Below are 21,367 nucleotides of genomic sequence, written 5' to 3'. Positions count from 1 at the left end.
TTCTGTTAACTCTTTAGTCGCTATTTGAGCAGAGAAGCAGCCACCTCTTGTCCTTTTGCATTTGCAGCCATGTCCTACATATCCTGCTCAATCACACCGATTCTCTCATTCAAAAAATACTCTTTAAGACTGCAATCATTCAGGGAGGAGAGGAGCCGACAAAACCTGTTTCTTTACGGTACCGCAAAAGCCGTAGGAGTCCTGAAACCCGTAAAGTCTTCACTTGCATCCCAGATGACCAATCAATACGTCCCACTGTGTCAACACTATACAGAAGCAACGAATAAGACCGATTACATGTGAATGGCGACAAAACGCATATAGGTGAAAGCTTGACGTGGTGTTCCTCATCCAGCTACATGTCAGAGGACGGAGTCGGGTGTAGAGTCGGGTGTGAGTGTACTTCGGGGCCTTGTAAGGAAGAACGGCATCACGCTCAGCGGAGGATGGAGTTTCGACGTTGCCCTTTAAAAAGCCCTGCTTTCTTTGAAGCTGGTCTCCAGGAGGGAGACCCTCCGACGTGTCATAAAACCTACAGCTGGGCTTTCCGACAGCTGGGCTCTTCCCGGGTTCAAATCTCTTCAGGGGCGGGAGGCAGATTTAAGAGCAGAAGGTAAGAAATGTTGGAGAATGAAGGAAATTGAAAGAGAAATAAATATTGATGTTGCACAGTATGCAAACTGTTGGATAGTCTGCACGCGAGACTAACTTACTAGGCGGAGGGAAACAGGTGGCGCGTGGGGGACGTAAGGCAGGATAAAGATTCAGGAGGGCATTCGTGTTAGCACTTGCATCACCAAGTTGCTATATTCAGTAATCCTCGCCCACAGTGATGTCAGCGCCAAAAAAAAAGCCAACTCTGACCAACACACGTGCACATTTGTCAGTCAGCGCCTCCTTACTCGGGGATCCGCAGCAGCTTACAACACACCAGTTCACATGTCCGGCTTTAAAACGAGAGCCCGCACTGACATATTAATAACAAGACGCAGCGACGGACGACCACACCACGTGTGTCTCTGGCAGCGTGAGCAGAACCGGACATGCGATACCTCGGTCTTATTTTAATTACCCCTAAAAGCGGACATCACTGCCAAGCCGTCGGTCTTCCTCTCTCCTGTATTTAGAATCCCTGAGTCAAGACACAGAGACAGGATTAGACGCACCCCTGAACTTTGACCTTTCAGCTACCCGGGGAGCTGCCCATCACAATCTGGTGATGAGCCCCCGGCCTTCTATAAAACAACAACACATATCACCGCTGTTTAGGTCGAGGCTTTCCTTTTAGGAAATGAGAATCCCAGGAAGATGTCGATGACAAGAGGAGGGAGGAAAGCGGGAGGGACACTTGATTTCTCTATAATACTAAAAGGAAAACTGGTTGAGAAGATGAGAGATTGGGGTAAAGATGGCATCCCCTCTTGGTAAATGAGAAGAGTGGTACGAGCAACAGAGAAAGACTATATGATCATCCAGTCTTGGCATGTGCACTAGGAGCTCTGAACAGTATCCATCATAAAGCCAGCAGCGGCCATGAAGAGGCCACATGGCAATCTGAGGCTGCGCTGCACCCTGCGACTCTGACAGACAAATCCAAAGGTCAAAGCTTTCTGGGCGGTGCGGTCTATATTCTTTAAAGGGGTACTTTGAAGTTGGGTTGGAAAAAAAAAAAAAGCCAGCTTTTTCTCAGGGGAACCTTGCTCTGACATTTCTCAGGGAGGAGTTCCCCCAGAGATCCTCTAAGCTTAAACTAAAATACGATGTTATTTTACGATGTTCCATACAATGTATGATGTTCCAACAATCCTCTAAAAGAAAAAATAGATGAAATAAACAAACAAAAAAAACCCTGAACCTCACAATCAGTATTGCTTGTCATGTATATGCACAGCAAGAGAAAGACTATGGTGCAAGTCTGAACCCATCTCTCCTACTGTATCTCAAGGCACAGATGAACATACGGTTGATATTTCTAGCACAGAGTAAAAGTAATGGAAATGTGCATTCTGAATGGAAAAGCTCGGCATCATCACTGATCTGTATGAGGGTAATGACTAACACGGTTGCAGATGTCGCATGGACAGTTTACGGATTGCATTAAACTCTCCTACTTGCATAAACAGTAAATGACAAAGCTGCGACAGACTGGTGCTCCTGCCATCGGGTGGCAGACCTCTTTACAATAAAAGTATGGAGACTAATAAATATAACAGCTAGGCGGCAGCTGGTAAAACACAAGAGAACTGAAAAAAAATGCACCGACTCTGAAACAGGCCATCCCCAGCAGGGTCCGACTCCGCACAGCATTGAAATCCACAACAGCAGAGGAACCAGATGGAGCTTTAAAAGTCCTTCAACAGATTTCATGCGTCCCAAGTTGTCACAGTTACGGGTACATGGTCCTGTCAGCTAAACAGTGCAGTTGCGTTGGACTGGGGCATTATCAGCTGCATTCTAGGGCAACATTCATACATTTAGTTTACATCGCCTGGCGTCCAGCAATAAATGTTGCGTGTCAGATCTACAGTCCAACAGGAGCCTGTTAAAACATTCATTGATATGCACCATTTACTTCAATGAAAAATAACCTTATTTCACTTACTGGCCACTACTATATTGGTTTCTATGGCACCCCCGTTGTAACAGTGACATGCTCCTATGACAGATCGCTCCAACATGTTTATATTTGATGATGTAACAAAATAACACACCTCTAGAAATACGAAAATGGAGATAAGCTGGGACGATTCGCACGGCGAACCCGGTCGCGTACAAGCTGAGCTGTCAGTTCCTTGCGGTTAGCAGTCTCGTGTCTTCCCATGACTGGCTGGCATGTACAGAGTATTTACAGCAGCACTGGAAAATAAAAAAATATGGCCGCCCTGCCAGGCCAGGTTTGCTGGTAATCCAAAGTCCAATGTTCACTTAAAACAGTAACTCCATTTTGATATGGCTCTCTCAAAATACATGAATGAAGACAATTGCAACAGCTGTAAAATAAAGCACCATGGAAATTGTAGCATGGTTTGAGGTTATAAACAATACCACCCTCGCCCACCCCCACCCCCGATTATTCTTTTTTTTACCCCTACATGTGCATTGCATTTCATTGCGTGCAAACTATGATTTTATTTCTTGATATGGTTGAGCAGAAAGGGAAAGGATAATGCAGAACAGGAAGCGAATTACAAAAAAAATCTAAATAACTGGTGGAAACGGCGAGAAGCAGAAATAAGGTCCCGGCCTGTCAAAAATGTGTATGTGCTCCTTAAATGCAGCCAACCAGCAATCCTTTAAGCAGAGTGCATGCTGAGTAACAACCTTTCAAGTGCTCTTCATGTTTTACTTCGAAGCATGCAAATGTTCGCTCAACATCTAAGGACCCAAATGAAATCCAGTTTGAGGCTTCCAGCCACAAATTGACTAAATAGGTTAAAAAAAAAGAATCCAAAAGTCAAAAAGAATGTGCATGTGTTTAGTGAATTTACGTGTGAAAAAAAAAAATAATAAAAAAAATCACATATGGCCTTCAAAGCAAATATGCAAGACAAAGTAGATATCATGGTACGAGTGAGCAAAGATGGTAATTCGCTTCCTGTTTTTGGTCACATTAAAGAAAAGGTAACGATCCCTTAGTTTGTGAAGAATTCTGCATGAATATCCAGCCCTGTGAGATGATCTCAAATGTTGTGCTGCTGTTGATTGGAGATCGGGTTGCTTTCAGTGATGGAGGACGGTTGAAATTCTGATGCAGAAGCAATATATATATCCAGTTCCATTGAGGTCACTGTAATGGTCCTCTGAGAAAGGCATTCGCAACGAGTCCTTCTTCCTCTAACTCTCTTTAAAACCCTCTCTGGCACACAGGAAAATCCCCAGCCGTCCCCAGCATGCCAGCCTCTCCCTTGTCAAGTTTTCGGGATTACACTATAATACATCCAACACAAGGAGCAGAAGAGGATACACGGGCTGGTGAGGCGACCCCCCCAAAACACTGTACAGGCACTGTCTTTCCATTTATGCCTCTTTTGGGACAGAGAAAGTTCCGGATAGGAAGAGCTGTTCACGTTTCAGAGCACACTCAGGGTCAGAGTAAAGATGTGTGGTTTGTTGTACAATACGACTACAACTGCTGTTTTTCTTTTCTTTGCTCTAAAAGCTGTAGATGTTGACTTTTGGAGATGGGGGAAGCCATTAGTTGATGGGAGACTGAAGCTTGGCCCTCCTTGTGCCATGGAGAGCTTAATGGAGTGCTGTTAAGAAAGGAAAATGAAAGGGAAAGATCTTACTTAATCCTTCATATTTTAACATAACTATTTATCTTCTTTGGACATATGATTGGTCCGTAATTTTCCAAATAATTTCCCAGAAAGTTTGCCAGAAAGAACAAGGTAATATGGTACTAATTATGGGGAAAGTAGAGACACTGTCCAATTGGTATACTTCCAATGAAATTAATTTCCAGAAGAACTCAGACAGTGTTTTGCTCAGTGCACAACTGATCAGCTGCACCAGTCAAAATGTGGAACATGTTCGTATGCAAGTCAACATGTATGAAGAATAAAACTTCTGGAAAGAAATTAAAAATGCATGAATATAAATTTGGGTTCAAATGGAGCTTTTCTTTCAAGAAAAAATAACTAAATGTCTCCTAATTAATGCTAAATTACATTGTTCTTCCAATGAAACTGCTGAGGAATCAGGAAAATATTTAGAATTATGAACAATACAGTATTTCTCACGCTTGCTTGCAGGATTAGTGACTCATTACACCACTGCACTGCTGCGCCCATTGTGCAGTAAAAACATGCTACAGCAGTGTCTGATCAGCTTCATACTGCACTTTGATGAGATGTAACATCAGTTTATTTTAATTAAGGAGAAGTCAAAAGAAAAGACCCTGTCCTCTCCTACCTGTCCTCTTGCTGTAGAAGTCCTTCTCAGTCTAATGATGCTCAGACTGACGATGGCTCCATTGTCTGTTCCCCGGTCCGCTCCTCCCTTCGGCTCTGGGCCCTGACCCTTGACCCCGACTGGACCACGGATCCCCTCTGGGGGAGGCCCCTGCTGTCTTGGGCGCCCGGTCATAAGAGCTCCCCATGTGGAGAGAGTCGCTGCTGGGTAGCTGCCGCCTCCACGTGGCTGGACTGTGGCTCGGGTTCGGACTGGGCTCTGCACTCTCAGCAGCCTGGAAAGGTTAGAAAACTTGATAAGGCAAAGTCTTGTTCACGGACTGAAATGGCATCTGCAGCAAGTTTAATACAATGATTGGTTTGGCATTGGCATGGCCAGAAACAAACACTACAACAGAGCTCAGTTCATTTAATCCCATATTCTGGAGTTGTGTTAGGAGCTCTGGGCATTTTGTTTGGGTGGTTTGGGGCCATGTTTGGACTTTTGTATTATGTGGGCATTAAATACATGCTGCTTATGTTAACTGGTGTGTGACAAGGAAAGACTGCCATGTGGACTGCTGCCAGGGGAAAAATCCCCAACCAAAAACCCCAAACATACCCCAAGCTGAGAGATTTATAATTTGGTGGGCTGACTAGAAAACAAACCCCGCGTTACTAGTCTGTGGTGGCTACAGCGGCACGTCCCCTCTCATAACCTCAGTAACCCTGCTCTAAGAAAGCGAGAGTTAGATGACGATGCAGTTCCTAAAGCACACAGAAACAGCACCCCGCTCCTGTAATTTTAGCTTTAAAAAAGCACCATAATTAGTGACATTTGGTGGGTTGGAGTTGGCTTCTGATTCAGTTTTAGAATGCATTCTCGCTAATTGGCTTTAATGGAGCCCTGCTGGACTGCCTTTCTCAGTCTCCAGGGGTAACAGACAGGAAATCAGTCACCAGCGAACCCTGCCAAGTAGGCGTGTGCAGTGTGGTCACTTCCTGCTCCAGTCACCGAGGGGAGGAAACGGCAGAGTGGCATATTCTCCTTCTATGGTAAGCAACTGCTGCAAGACCAGGGTCTTTCACGAGGATGCCATGTAATGCACTTCCACGGTTCCTCCTACACTCGACAGGAGGCTTGTGCATTCTTTAACACACGGTAATGGACTTAAAATAGCACAGCAAATAAATAGAATAGAATAAAAATACACAACAATAAGATCTGGCGTTACAGAAAGTTAAAAGAAAAAGCTTGAAAAGGACAATACGGGTAATGCTTTAAAAAAAAAGAAGGTGTGGCTTCAGTTGAAGGAAAATTAGTAACTTCTGTGTGTGTGCCAATGAAGAATCTTTTTTTTGTGGCCCAAAGTTAATTTAAGAAAATATTTGGGTAAGAGCAACGTCAGCCTGTAATAAAAGCTGTTAAGTAAGTTGATGTGCCACAGCAGCGGCTGTCATCACAGACCTGCTCCAGATCACACCAGAATGCCTTCAGCTTGGAAAACCCACTTTTATAGGCTGTTATAATCAGAAACACTAAATCTTGTCTGGCAGCACAGCATGACCATCTTAAAAGGAATAGTTGTTACATTTTTGAGAAATGTGCTTTCTCTCCCTGAATAAGAAGATGGACAGCACTCTCATATCTGCAAAGTTAGGATGTAGTTGGAGCCAGCAGCAGGTTAGCTTAGCATAAAAACTGGAAACAGGGAAAAACAGCCTTGTGTAGCATTTATGCTACACAAAAAAACAAAATTAAAAACAGCAATAGTTTTTTACATGTTATATCACCAAGAATAAACAAAGTGTAAAAAAAACTTGTGTGTATTCCTTTGCCAGTCTTTATGCTACGCTAAACGAAGCTAACAGGCTAAAGATCACATTTCCCATAGAAACATATGAGTGACATCAATCTTCTCATCTCATTCTAGGGAAAAAAGCAGATAAACGCATTATCCAAAACGTCAAATTACTCCTTTCAGATGTTTTAAGCTTTCTGCATCAACATCATTTCAAGAGAAAAGGAGGCTCTTCATTTAAGAATTATCGATACAGCTTCCAAGAGTTCATTTTAAAACACTGGGAAGTCTTTGCTCTCTAATACCGAATACAATTTAGGAAATAACACAAGTAGTGTGTCAGAGCTTCTGCAGAAGAAATTACGTCCCTACTTTAAATCTGTCTGCCTTTGGTCTCTCGCCCAATTGTAAGGAATGGTGTTGCCTTGCCAACCCAAACTCTTAAATCACCTCTCCAGCAAGACAACACTCTTGACACTCGAGGTGAAATGTTTCAGAAAAAGTAAAAAAAAATGTGTTTGTTTCTCCAAGGTGATGATCTGTTGATTGGATATGATTTACAAAATACCATTCTTTTATTGCTTTTCATGGGACATTTGTTCACTGTCTGATGCTCCACTACTGGAAACATCACACGGATCGACTTCAGCTGCTGCACAGACTGTTATTCCAGAGAGCTTTTTCTGCATGGGTCACATCAGGCGAACGGTGAATCGTAGAGCAGCCCCTAATCCCATCCTTTACCTTGCTGCCACTGGTTTTTGACTCAACAAAAGGATGTTGTGGATTCTCGCTCATCGGCCGTATCGGCCCCGCTGTCCTCAGCCAAACATAAGTTCACAGTTCATTCATGTACAGGCTGAGGTTTCCTACCGCTACAGCGGGGAGGAACGACTACAATACGGATCTGTTCTGTCCTCCGAGGTGTGGAGTGACTGCTACAGAAAGCAAGCACTCGTTTTAACACTGAGCCGTTAGGTTTATTCATATTCAAGTGTGTTTTGGACCAAGTCCTGTATGGTGGCGCTAGAGGTAACGCCAGGAGAATGAGAATGCAATGTCTGGGGAAATGCCTGTACAAGATGTTGTGCCAATTCATCCAATGGTTGTCAAGCGATTTCACTAAAAAACATACATATAAATGTCATGGTGGTGCTATAGAAACATTAAGGGGATCAACAAAGTCAGTAGGCTTCATCCCCTGGACGCCATGAACGTCTGCAGACAATGTCATGGCATCAGCTGCTGTAATATTTCGTTCTGGACCAATGTGGTGAACCAACAGGCTGACACTGCCATCCATAGAGCCAAGCCAATATATTTAGAAAAGAACCTTGCACTGTAAACTCCGGGTTGGACAAACCAGGAGCGACAGTTAAGGTTAAACATCAGCCACGGACTCAGTTAACGATAACAACCACGACCTTTCATAGATGAAAAGATGCGATTCTCTGTCCCACAGAGGTTTGAATACATTATATAAGGAAGCTAATCAATATGTCAGTGTATCAGTTTCCCCAGGTTGCTCCATGGTGCTTAAAGGAATTGGGAATGTTTTCTCCTCCTTAATTATTTATGAGTATTTATTGATTGCTGATTTTCTGTCTGCTCTACTCTCATCACTGGGAATCCTTTGAAATGAATGGTTAAAAAAGAAATGTAGATCATATAGGAAATCGATTTTAATCTTCAGCAAAGATGCACGCTTCATCCAACATTTTTATGTTGAAAGAAGGTGACCTTAATGTAAAACAATAACACCATATTAACTATATATACACTGCTACGTGCACACTGCAACTTTAATGGATCAAGCTTTAGCCAAAATAGTGCTGAAAAAAATGAATCAATGGGAAGTCAGTTAATAATGACTAGCCACATTCCACTTCCATCAACCCATGTGCCTCCGTCTACAAACTTGTAATAACACAAACCTCTTCTATCAACCTTTGACACTGCAATCACAAACTAATCCCAACCTCCCACTGTACTAAGTACAGCTGTATTTATCCAAACCTCTTGGGAATGGACGCTGTTCAGACCACTGAAATGTTCTGAAAATCCAAACCAAAGATGATCGGCCGTACTCCAAGACATGCTTCAAAGCCCAATTATGAATTGAAGTATGTTTTTTTTGCACTGTAGCAATTTTTGATGATAATTGCTATCCAAATGGAATGAGCAATTTGTGCATCAAGGATCAGGATGAACAAGGTTTTACTGTAGAGTCACTCAGTGGGTTCGGGAAATTCCCATAACGAAGTGCACAAATGACAAAAATAAACTGAAGGAGTGACAACAAGAGAGGCAGTTCATCATCAGGTCACTTTGCCACATTAGAGACGTGACAGGGACTCGGGGCTTTAGGATAACACAGGGTATGAAGGGTGAGTGATGTGGTCGCCATCCTGATATGAAACTGGGTTCAAGGCCATTCAGTAGAAGTAATGTGAGCACTGACCCTGACAGAGCTTCTCCAATACATGACTTGAAGCCACTTTGTTCATGTCAGGTCTTGGATGACAAATCACATTAGGTGAGCATGGGGGTGTCAGTGTTTCAATGAGGGAAATAAGAGGGAGGGGAAAAGGTTCAGAGCAGAGGGACTTCCTCCACAAGTCACGCAACTTTGCTAGAAGTATTGATTTAAATTGATAAATATTTTTGATCAAAGAGCAAGTCATTCTGATCTTCACCAGACACTCAGTGTTAGCTGTTTGGCACTTGATATTTGACACATTTTGACGTGTGTCAAAAAAAGAGTTGATACTCAGCCCTAGTGAAAGTTATCAAGAGGAAGAGAACCCATCAAGCTGAATCCAGCCACAACAATAAATCCCTAACAGCACCGCATGAGTTTGGCCTAGAACACAACCACAGCCCTGTTACCTCCTTAAGTCCTGACCTGGTCAAGGACTGCACTACTTCTATAAGAAGAATAGAGCTACAAAAACATCTAGTTGTCATGCATTGTATATTGAATGAATTAAAAAAATAATTCTGAAGAAATCTCTGTGGGATTATCTTATACAGCAAGTGTGTGGTGTTATACGTATGAGACGAAAACAGTTCAACTCCAAATAGAGGAAATGTGAGCAAAGATGATGGATGAGACAGCAGACACTTCACATGTGTGTGTCTGTCTCCTTGGAAACATCCAGTTTATTTTTAAGGGAAACACAGACATTTTACCCAAAGGCCTCTTGTCCAGCATAGTTTGTCAAACTGACAGACTGACATGTTATAATAGCCACGGATCGCACTCTGTAAGCAGTGCTACAGACATTTGACGATAAATTATATACAAATAGACAACTGAGTTAATACTGTAGCCCATTAGTAGTTTGCACCTCATCTTCTTGATGACTTGGATACACTCTCACACTCCATTCATTAAATTGTATCGTTGCACACGATCTTACATGTTAAAATCAATCTGCCTTTCTGCACAGAAATTTGTTGTTTATAATGCAGCTCCACAATCAGTATTAAGTGTTATATATTGATATGGCAGGTCTTGCTTACAGTGGTTAACGTTTTCCGATAATAGATGAAAAGAAAACCAAAATATTGAGAACTAATTGCAGATAATAACTTAATCCAAAAATATAAACTCTGAAAGAAGCACACACATTAATCCAGTACATTACTACTACAGTACTAAGTGGAGTACTCCAACTGTTATTTTCAGAAATGTTTGCGTAGAATAGCAATGCTGCCTGGCAGTGGCACAGACTGTGGTGGCACATTTAAATACAAGAAAGCTATTTTCTTCTCCTTGAGGTTTTCCTAACCTTCTTTTCCCCCTGTTGAGGTCTTTTTCATTTCCATCCTCCCTCTTTTTTTGTCCCACCCTTTTTCTCTTTGTGCTTACTGGGGCAGCAGGAGTGGGGCCTACAGAAATGCTGTGCTAAGCTTGAAGTCGTCGAGCCTGGCGTCAGGGAAAAGTACAAGCTGAGCTCTCATGCAAAGTGGACACACCAGGAGCTCAGCGCTGCGGTTGTACTTTCTGGACTTTTATCTGCAAGACAAAACTATTTGCAGAGTGGTACGAATAATGCTTCACCTGCGTAGCAATGCAGGGTATTTTAGAAAGCCACATAATGCAGTAATTGTGCAGCCACATCTTTGTATAAAGCCATAAAGGCTGGAGAAATGTAAAGCAGACACAAGCACCAAGTTTCCACGAAGGGATGAACGAGGAGGAACTGTGATTTAGTTTCTTTAAGTGAGTTGTCCTTCCATTTTGTCAAAATACTAAAAACCACGAAAAATTACCAGCCACATTTTGCCAAACCATTTCTATCTGTATCATTTGAATAGAACATCAACTTATGAGAGCATAAAAGTGTAAAACCGTGACGTTAGTCGTCCTACCTGTGGTTGTTGGGTGTAGGATCGGCCCCAGGATTGAGAGGTAACAGGTGCGTGCGGTATGGTCTTCCCTCCGCCTCTTGCTTCCGTAATGGGAGACTGTGAGCGTTTGCCTCTGCGAAGCGCTGGTTCCTCGACTTCTCTGGCGTTAGTGACCACACTGTTGATCCTACGCATGTACACCTGGGACAGGGAGCAAAACAAAGCTATAAAGTAGTTCCTATCCTCCAATTTATTATTACGTCTGTGTAAAGAATGTACTCATTCGTCATTATCTTACCTCTGCCGGGGACGGCTTGGCTCCTTTCTGTGCCTCGGCATTCCCACCAGCTCCTGTTCCGCTGTTCATCGATTCTTCAGTATCGAAGGTGGTTGCCCGGTAAGCCCTCCATGTTGTCGCGGCTTCTCCTTCGTCCTCCGACCCGCCATCAGCCATCGTCCTTGCACCTCCTCTTCCCCGGCCGGTCTCATCCACTGACGCAGCGGGCCGGTTCTTCCAGGTGCTTCTCACGGTCACGTTCTTCAAGTCTGGTAAACTGTCTTCTTGGGAGTGCTGACCTTGTCTCTGCTGTCTCCAGCTGGTGACCGTGGTGGTGCTGCTGCTGCTGCTGCTCTCGAAGCCCGACTCGGTATCATTGAAGTCGGTGGAGGTGGCGTCTGGAGACTGGAGGCTATAGTTGCTGCGCTGGCAGCACAGGTGGCTGGTGGTGGTCTCCACTCTGGAAGTGTTGGTGTGGTGTTTGGACCTCGATGAGGAATCGCCGTGTTCATCAACCCCGCAGTCCTGGTCCTGGCATGACCGCAGCGTGATTTCACTTTTGGGAATGGAGATCTCATACGGGATGGAGATGCTGCCATGGTGCTCACTGTTGGGGCCTGGAAAATAAGTGAAATTATTAGATGCAACATGCTGACAGTAAGTGACAAGACAGTAATGCAGCAGCTTGTCTTTATGGATGGCAATGTAGGTGCCTAGTCTAGTCTGTCTAGTACTTAACCCAAAACCTGCAAAATGAATGACATTTCCATCAGCCCTTGCTGTACTGTGTGCTCAGTGCTCCTGTGGCTAGCAATTAAATGTTAGTATAATAACATGCTAATCTTATGGTGAACACTGTTAGCATTCTCTCTGTGAGCATGTTAGCATGCTGACTGCTCATGTTGTAATCAGGTTGTAATTTGAATCAAATCGTATCATCATAGCGCCTGTACCATTAAAACATGACTACCATCCTTTATACCAAGTACTTACCAATGAGGATGTTACTGGTGGAGGTGTGGCGTTCTTTGAACGGCATGGGTTCACTGGACACGCTGCTGCTGCGACTGCTGGTCCTAGAAGAGCTAGGGTCATTGGGGTAAATTGTTATACTACTGGTCATTTTACTCGCGGTGCTCACGATGGGTTTGGTGGAGATTTTGGGTTTGCCATTCGTAGACAAAGGATCTGACATCATCACTTCCTTCCTGTCGATCTCCACGATCGCAGGCTTAATGACCGCTTTGGACCTCAGAGCCTCACGTGGGCTGCACACTCGCTGGATCTCTATCCCTGACGCGGTGTGCGTGGGCCCCTGGGGGCCTCCCTCGGCTAACAGTGTTCTGTTGTGGAGCTCCTCATCAAACGAGCTCCTCGAAGAAGAACCCTCTGAATGGGAGTCATGGACATGGGAGTATCTAGGATATCTGGAGGTTGCAGGCCTACTGCTTACGGTTGTTGGAGTCGTCTCAGTGACGGGCTCTGGTTCAGAGGGCCTTGAACCGGTGGATTCTGTTTCGGAGGCAGATGAATGGCCCTCTGATCCCTGGTCGTTGGGCAACAGTGGAGTGATGTTTGATCGGTAGGCTGTGTAGGCTCCATTGGCTTTGGACAAGGTGGGGGCGACGGACACAGAGACAGATTCCTGAACCTGGTCTGTTGATTCCTGATCCGAGGCAGACGCTGTGTCCTTCTCTAAAGCACTGTTGACGTTACTGGAGCTGTCAGGCACTACATCCGAGTTGTTTGATTCACTATCACTACCTACATACAATTTTGAAAACTTTTCTATTCTGCTCTTTTTACTCTCCCCATCCGTCTGTTTGTGAGCTGCCCTCAGTGGCTTCTGGTCATTAGCTGCTGGCGGGTAGCGACTAAGAACAGACGCCTTCTTACTATCACTAGAGGATGTGTTCAGAGAGCAGGGAGTGGCTCCTCGAGTCTTTTCCTCAGTTCCTCGTCTTGCGTCTCTTAATCCATTATCAGATGTCATGGCAGTAACTGGGGTTTTGGGTGTCCTTCTAGTCTTGTGCGCAGGACTGAGGGCTCTCCTCACAGGTTTAGGCGAGCTCTCCTCTGAGTGGCTAGGATCTTTGCTCCTCAGCTTGGTCTCTTTCTTATGCTGAGGCGAGAGATCCCTGTTCCTGTGTTTGGGGGAACTCGGCTCCGAGACAGTTGCAGCACTCCTATATTTGGGCTTCTCTTGTCTGAAACCTCCCTTCACACTGATCTCTTCATTCTCAGCTTTGCCGTTCTCCAGGACCTTAGCCGGGGTGTTGGTTCCGTTGCCGTGTTTGTCGACACTGCTGGTTCCATTTCTTCCAAGACCACCTTTTCCGCACAGCTGCGTCCTCAGCTGTTCCACCTGCTCGTTCAGTTGGCGAGCCCGGTTTCGTTCCATCTGGTACTTCTCGTGAAGTTCGCCATTTTTGGACTCTGAATTCTTTAGATCCTCCTCCACTATCTCCAGCTGTTTGAGGCGGTTTTTCAGCCTCTCTACCTCCTGCGTCAGCTCCTTTACTTTGTTGTCCTCGTCCTGCAAGCCATCGAGACCGCTGTTCTTCTCGTTCTCCGATTTGTTAACAAGGCCGATGTCATCAGCCAGCTTCAAGTACTCAAGGCTCTTCTTGCGTCCAGCCAGTCTACTCGTGAGGAGCCCTGTGGATGAAAGCTCATCTTCAATTCGGGACCTCATGAGATCTGCACGACCAGTGTCTGCCGACACGCCGAGGCGATTCTTCTGGTGCTCCAATTTTTCTGTCAGCTTCAGAATGATCTTCTCGTCCTCCCTCTGTTTCTCTAGTAGCCTCTTACGCTCGTTCATAAAAGTCTGGGTGAATCCTTTGAGTTTCTCAAACTCCATAGCCAAAGCCTGCTCTGCCCTTTCCAGCTTTGTCTCAGACCCCTCCAGCTCCTTCAAACGTGCTTTGAGGGCTTCCAACTCAGACGAGAGCTTCTTGGTTAAGTTCTTTTCCTCATTGAGGCTTAGGCAGAGCTGGCTGCAGTCAGACTTACTTTTCCCAAAAGCTTCTTCCAGTTTCTCCAGTTCTGCCATCCTCCGTTGTAGACGTTCAATCTCGGCCTTCAGCTCCTGTGTCAGGCTTTCCTCCTCTTCCAGTTTCTCTCTGACTGTGCGGCAAAGATCCTCAGCCTTCCGCACCTCCTCGTCCTTACCCTGAATCTTTAGGAGGCGTTTCCTCAGGTCCTCCACATCCAAAAGCAAGGATGAGTTGCTGCCTTCTCCCTGGATGACTTTGTCCTGTAGAACAGAGAGTTCAATAATTCATTAATCTATTCATGTCGTTTACTTCTTATCCACTGCTTTCCAGTCATTGCTTCTGATATGCACACACACAAACAAACACTGTCTGAAGTCAACCAGTACTGACCTGCAGTTCAAGTAGCTCATCCTCAGACTTCTGCAGCTTGGTGGTTGCTTCTTCCAGTTCATCTAGTCTTCGGCCGAGACTCTGTAGCTTGTGCCGCAGGTGGCGATGTGTCATGTCTTTATGGTCAGACATGGCTACACAATGATTTCTGTTTTATCTGTTGTATTTCTTTTGTTGTCAAGATTATTTGATGACAATGTTTTGGGAGGTCCACATTTGTGTGGTAGTGTTACCAAGTCCTTTAGGTTCTTGAGGAAATAGTCTTTTCTCTCCGTCGCTGCTGCTTTAAGACTTTGAAGTTCCCTCAGAGTGGTGTTTCACTGATGAATCTGTCATCTGTTGGAGGGAGAGAGGAAAAAAACACTCAGTCATTCCTAATTTGTCAATGAAAGGCATTTGCATTCTCAAATGGTAGCCCAGTAAGGGAGGAAAATGATTGCACTGGTGTGCAAATGGTTATTTGCTGCTGTATTGATGGTCTGATTTTGCTATTTACCAAAAAAATAAAAGAGTTGATTCCAGATAAAGCTAGTGTGAGATAATGGATGAGACATTTTGCATGCGTGTCTGTCTCCTTGGCAACGTCTTGTTTACTTATAGGGGAAAACACAGATAGGGAATTAACAAAGAAACGGTCAGCATACTGTGGGATTTTACACTTCCACCTAATTGCTGTGACACAAACCATAGGACGACACTAAGAGAGGCCAAACACCAACGTGTGAACGCTTAAATCACACTCACACCACATACTGAAACAAACCAGCTCAATTTTATAATTACAAATATGACACTGACATTATTTCATTGATGAGAATAAACATTGCGTTATGTGGCAAATGACCCGTTCGTCATTATGACAATCAAATATCCATGAAGTGGACATAACAATACACACACTGCACCTCCCTTCCTTTGTTAACACTGAACCACCATGCATTTCACCTTGCCTGTGCTTTGAAGGAGATAAGGACGGCACTGCTTACATGTGTGTGGGAGTATAGGGGGTTTCAACAGGCCTGCACAGGCTCACGCACACACGCACACACGCACACACGCACACACGCACACACACACACACACACACACACACACACACACACACACACACACACACACACACACACACACACACACACACACACACACACACACACACACACACACACACACACACACACACTTTGTCCCCCTGCTGCTGTTGTCTCCGACATCGATTTGTGCTTGCCTGCCTGCTTCTGCTGACAGCAGCACATCTCAATAACGCGGGCCTCCTTCACATACCCCCAACTGATCACATACGCAGACGTCACCATGGCAACCACTACATCACAGGGCCCGTCACAACACTGCAACATTCACAATAACAATCACATGGGACGGGTGTGATGACAAAAGAGACGTGTTTCCCTCTGTGACAGAGACAAGATCAGACTTTGACGAAATCCCATAATCACAAATGGGGGATTCTGAAGCTGTGTTGTCCTTTACCTTGTAATCAGTACAATTATATGAGGGGTTGGATCACACACACACACACACACACATATGCATTACAATGCGGTAATATCCATCTGTGGGCTCAGCATGCAGCATATTTGATGAGAACAAAGATTATTAGCACACTGCGCAGCATGCCTGTCAGCATGGGCTCCATAACAGCTGAAGCTTTCGTCTCATGCATGATTCAGGTAAGTGTGCTTTCCTAAATCCTATTACTCCCCTTCCCCCATCAATCTGGCAAGCTTCCCCCACTGACCGCAAGGGAAAAATCGACCTGAGGGGTAGGACATAACATCTGCACACATCATCACTTATCGACCCCCTGACAAGCGGCTCCATGTCTCCTCTTTCACTTTGTCCACAGTACCATGTTCAAAGATTGCCGTTCTGATGAAACAGACCACTACATATAAAGACTACTGGAACTTTCCTTTACATTAAACATGTTCTACTGCCGTAAAAACATCAACCAATGCAGTAAATTTACTCAATCTTTTTTTTATCTATGTTCGTACATGGTATACAACAAGGTAGAACTTGCCATTATGGTTTACGCCAGCATAGCTTCAAATATTTGCTATCGTTTCATTTGGTGTAAGAAGCCCAAACCACTCTCCCCACAATTCATTAAATGTCTTGTTGAACACAAACCAAGGCGGTAAGCTTTGAAAGTCAATATGGCAACGATTACTTTAAGAAAAAGCACAATGTGAACTCAAAGCGTTTAGCTGTAGCATTTTAATTATTCTTTACTTTCATGAGGTCTAGTGGTTTGGTAATCCTCTCAGTGGAGTACACGACTTGAGGAAATACATGGACTGAAGAGGGAGCAGGGGAGAAGACAAATGGGGAAAATGTTGGGAGAGAAAACTGCTAGCCTTGCTGTCGTATTGAATGCCAGAACACCTTAGTCAATAAAGTCATTTTGGGTTGCATAGTGTTGCCCAGCTGTGGCTTGTTAAGTGAGTTGTAGACCAATTTTTCTCTCTTGTCTTGAGGTGGTCGCTGTGATCCAAACCTGCCCCGACTGATCCTGTTCCAGCAGAGTAAAAGTACGATGAAAAATTCCCATGTATCCATTAAAAGCAGAGAAGGCTCACTGGCAAAAAAAAAAAAAAGATTTACATAGCTACAGTTTAATTCTTCGTGACAGCTCTTCACACAGCACTATGCAGCTCAGGGAAAAATGGATCCAGTGAAAAGGTTAAGAGAATAACTTAAATAATGGCCCTCAGGAGAGACGGTTGATTCCTTGGACTCCAAAGCTAGATGGTGGTCCTACTGTTCTGACCCCCCTTGAACCCGAAACATCCCTCAAGTTCAGTTCATTTATTTTCCCCCCTAACAGATTTCTGGTTAGCTTAGCGTTGGGTTTTGGGCCCCTACAGCTCTGGTTGAGCCTCGTCCTGGTTAATAATGGTGTTTCGCTAGGTCCAGCTACTCCTGTCTTGGCAGACTGCCTGCCTCTCCTTTCATTCTCCCTTTATTTCTTTGCCAGCTCTCTACCTCCCTCCCTCATCTCTCCCCTCCATCTCTCTCAGACACGCACACCAGCACAGCCAAGTGGGCGCTTTAAAAGGGGCGGCGGTGCGTGCAAAGCGACTCTGGCCAGGGCCCGCCTCTGCCAAACCAATCAACATACCTGATTCACTCACATCGGGACCGGGGCCTCATTAGCTACATTCGGGACAAGATAAGAGGAGGGAATAAGACACATGGTGGGTGAGATGGAGAGGAGGAGAGAAGAAATGAGGAGATGCGGGGCGGCAGAGGGAAAAGCAGGGGTGAGTCAGTAGATCAGTAGAGATGCCATTTTTGAAGAGTTCTGATCCGATACTAGCAGGTTAAATCAAACGAGTAGCAATTGGATCGTGGCCTAGACTCACATATTCACTGATGCCAGATCCAGCATTGGATCAGAGGCATTTCCGATGCTGGTGTTGGTATCAGCATTAGACAGCCGCATTCAGTCTTACACCATGGATTTCTTCTATTCCCATGACCCACGTAGATAAATGTGTATGAGCCCTTATATTCATGCATTCCTTTTGATTTATTATTCATCTTCAAGACTGTGACATGGAAAACAAGAAGGTGTGAAGCTGTTTGGCCAACAGGAACAGGTTTGAAAACGTGGAGAAGGGAGGGGACGGAGGGAAGGAAGTATGGCGGGAGGGGAGTCGCTGAGGACTATTATGACTACTAATATGAACTCAAATTGAACAGCTTCATTCTCCTGTTTTGCGTGTAGTTTGACAATTAAATAAAACCTGGAGGGGGTAGAAGTTGCAAGGCAGACGACCTGACCCCTTTTATACAGAAATATTTGTGACGACGAACTAACCAGGGCAATGCCAGTCCATTACTTTGCCTTGTTTGCTGTTAACCAGGCCACTAACAGGCTCTCTCTCTCTTTCTCGCTGCAGAAGCCCAATCCTAACCAGGGCATTGGCAGTGTTTCATAGCCCAGACCCAGAGAGTATTCTCTAAGGAGGAGTGTTTAACATTTTAAGGTCTGCTCTGAGCATTAGTCCAGATTTCACTTCACTCAAAGACATGTCGTTGAACACATTCCTGCGATTGTCTTTGCAGCATTAGTTGCTACGGCGTCTGTGACTAAACTCGCAGCCCCATGTCAATTAAAGATAACACGGAGAACAGCGTTAAACCCAACTGCTCTGCATCTTCCACTTCCTGAAATCTGGACAGGATGTTTCCTGCTTGCCCTTTCGCATTCCTAGCGCCGTTGTTACGAGAAGTGGGGCGCGGGAGACTGATTATCGGCAGCAAGAGTGTAGACGTGTGAGGAGTGGAACATTTTCTGCAATGTGCCACCTTCAGGAAGCGTTACAATTGGTGTTTAGGTTTTATATTTCACAGGTAAAATGGATGGGTTTTGTTGCTGGTAACTGCAGCAGATTTTCTGGGGAACCGGAAAAAGAAAACACATAAGCTTAAGCTACAAAAATACTCATTCCCTGCAGGTGCAAGTGTTCCTTGCCTCTTGGGAGAAACTTCAATGCTTGCCTCTGCTGTTCTGAGCTGGTTCTACTATTGCATCCATTTGCTGTAGGTGGCGTAGGTTTGCACACGTTAAAACTCGTCGCAAAGACTGGGGTAGTCTTGTCTGCGAAAAGTGAATATGGGAGTGTGTGTGAGTGACATACCTAGGTGTTTCTGGTGCGTATTGACGGATGTATAAGGATGCAATGGGAGCGCCAGGCAGCGATGCATGCAAGAGGAGGGGAAGGAAACAGAAAACCAGAGGGGCTTCGTTTGGTCTTGGATCAACAACACCAAACAGAACTGGAAGTCCATATGGTGTTGTGGAAGAGGTTCATCCACGATGCTCGCTCTCTCTCACACACACACCAAGGTTACAATCATACACCATATCATTAGGGCTCTAGCCACTCTCTTCCTGCCTGCCTGTTGCCTTCAGTACATTCTGTTCTCTCCATGAAAGAGAGAAAGAAAAGGAAAGGGAAAAATTGCTCCCTCCCTCTCTCTCTCTCTACGTTGAAACTTATGGGTTTGAAGCTCTTCTGCCTCATAAATGGTAGTTAATAAAAGGGCCTCAGTCCAATCAAAACGCCTCAACCACATCTTCACATACGGGGTTATTGCCAGTTTGCATATGTGAATGTGTGACAAATACTTTGTGTGTTTATATATTTGTGTGTGTGTGTGTGTGTGTGAGTAGGAACGACTGGATGCTGGCGCAGCACTGGAAGCCACAAGATGGTGGAGAGACCTGATGCTTGGCCTGCATTTTTGCCTTTTTCCAAGAAAGAGAAAACCGGCATCCCATAATGTTCAGTTTGTCGTTTCCTGTGCTGTCATGTTCCTTTTTTCTCCGTTTTGCCCCGCTTCTGGAAAAATGGTAAAGAAACGAAAAGGCAGTGTTGCATTTCGGCAGAAGAATGGATAAGGAACTATGGTTTTTCCTTAAGATCCTGGGGGAAACGCCTACTTACAGTATATGTATCGAAATGGGAAAACAAATAATCATAATGGGTAGAAAAAAATCTATTTATGTATGGAAGAGGACATGGAAGTTAACCACACTTCCACTGTAATGGCAAAGCAGGTGCTTTCTTTTCGTCACGGCAACATCACTCAACGTTACGATATTCCTTAGTAACATAATTCCCCTTTTCTTTTCTTCCAACAGTTATTTCTCCTCTTAAAAATAGAGTGAAAGCTAAATAAAAAAATTGAGTTGATACATCACGGTTTCGCTCCATTACTCTTGAGGTTCTTTCCTACATAGCCCGGCTGCCAGTGACTGGAAATGCTCAGCACGGACACTTAGCTTCATTTCAGTTTGGATTTCCTGTCATTTGTTAACAGTCTGAACTCATTTTGCAATTTAAGAGAAACAGTGGCTCTTTATGGTTTTGAACACAGGGAGTCACAAAGCCAAAATAACAGAGAGAAGGAAGAAAAACGGTAAGGAAGTTGTTGTCTGGATTCAAAATAATTGTTAGTTGCGGCCCCGCTAAAAATAAAAGTCCCTAGGATGTTCTAACATAATGGTATCACCTTTAACTTGCAAAGAAGGTGGATAATGTGCACAACCAACTCCAATTTGGGACAGGTGCAGAATCCCTTTTTTTATGCAATAAAAGCATACACATGTATGTGGTAATAACATTAAACAGGATTTTAAATCTTAACAACAATACAATACTTCTATACCCCAAAATAGATAAAACTTGACACCCTTAGGCCAGTGAGGTCAAAAGGTGAACTTTAGGATTAAGGTTGTCCTTATAACATACATTTATGTGAACATCTTGGTCGGTTTTATTTTGAAAGTGTGGCTGGAAAGTAACAGTCATATCTCCGGTCTCTGCCCAGTAACCCAGGGCATTTTCTAGCCGTCTCCTCCCCTCCCCTCACATCAAAAGTCATGTTGCTGGGGATTAAAACCACCACCTTGCTTATGCGAGGGGGGTTGAGAAGAAGATGAGAGAGGGAAAGGGTAGGGGGATAAGAAATGCCTGGAGGAAGAGAGGGTGAGACAGAAAGAAAAGGGAGAGCGAGAGGACTTACAGTGACTGACCTGTCAGCTGTCATACAAGAGTGTGGTGGTTCTACACATGCACTACATTTTTGGCTTTCCAGAGTATGACCCAATTGCGG

General features: G+C 44.5%; 1 protein-coding gene across 1 annotated transcript in view; it reads right to left on the bottom strand.

Moving 5' to 3' along the window:
- luzp1 (leucine zipper protein 1) overlaps positions 1–21,367 on the bottom strand; it is a 45,323-nt gene that overhangs the window by 1,734 nt on the left and 22,222 nt on the right. The window contains exons 3-8 of the mRNA XM_084012700.1: positions 14,717–15,052; positions 12,321–14,586; positions 11,349–11,944; positions 11,072–11,251; positions 4,915–5,188; positions 1–4,253 (exon numbers count right to left, since the gene is read on the bottom strand). The exon at positions 1–4,253 is cut by the window's left edge and continues 1,734 nt beyond it. Of these exons, the coding sequence (XP_083868826.1) occupies positions 4,946–5,188; positions 11,072–11,251; positions 11,349–11,944; positions 12,321–14,586; positions 14,717–14,848 (3,417 nt within the window). The 5' untranslated portion in view covers positions 14,849–15,052 and the 3' untranslated portion in view covers positions 1–4,253; positions 4,915–4,945. The remainder of the gene's footprint in view (positions 4,254–4,914; positions 5,189–11,071; positions 11,252–11,348; positions 11,945–12,320; positions 14,587–14,716; positions 15,053–21,367) is intronic.

The sequence above is a fragment of the Eutrigla gurnardus genome (genome assembly GCF_963514095.1).
Source record: "Eutrigla gurnardus genome assembly, chromosome: 7".
In the NCBI taxonomy this organism is placed as follows: Eukaryota; Metazoa; Chordata; class Actinopteri; order Perciformes; family Triglidae; genus Eutrigla; species Eutrigla gurnardus.
Note: the sequence above shows the minus strand (reverse complement) of the source record. Positions and strands in the feature narration are given on the sequence as shown.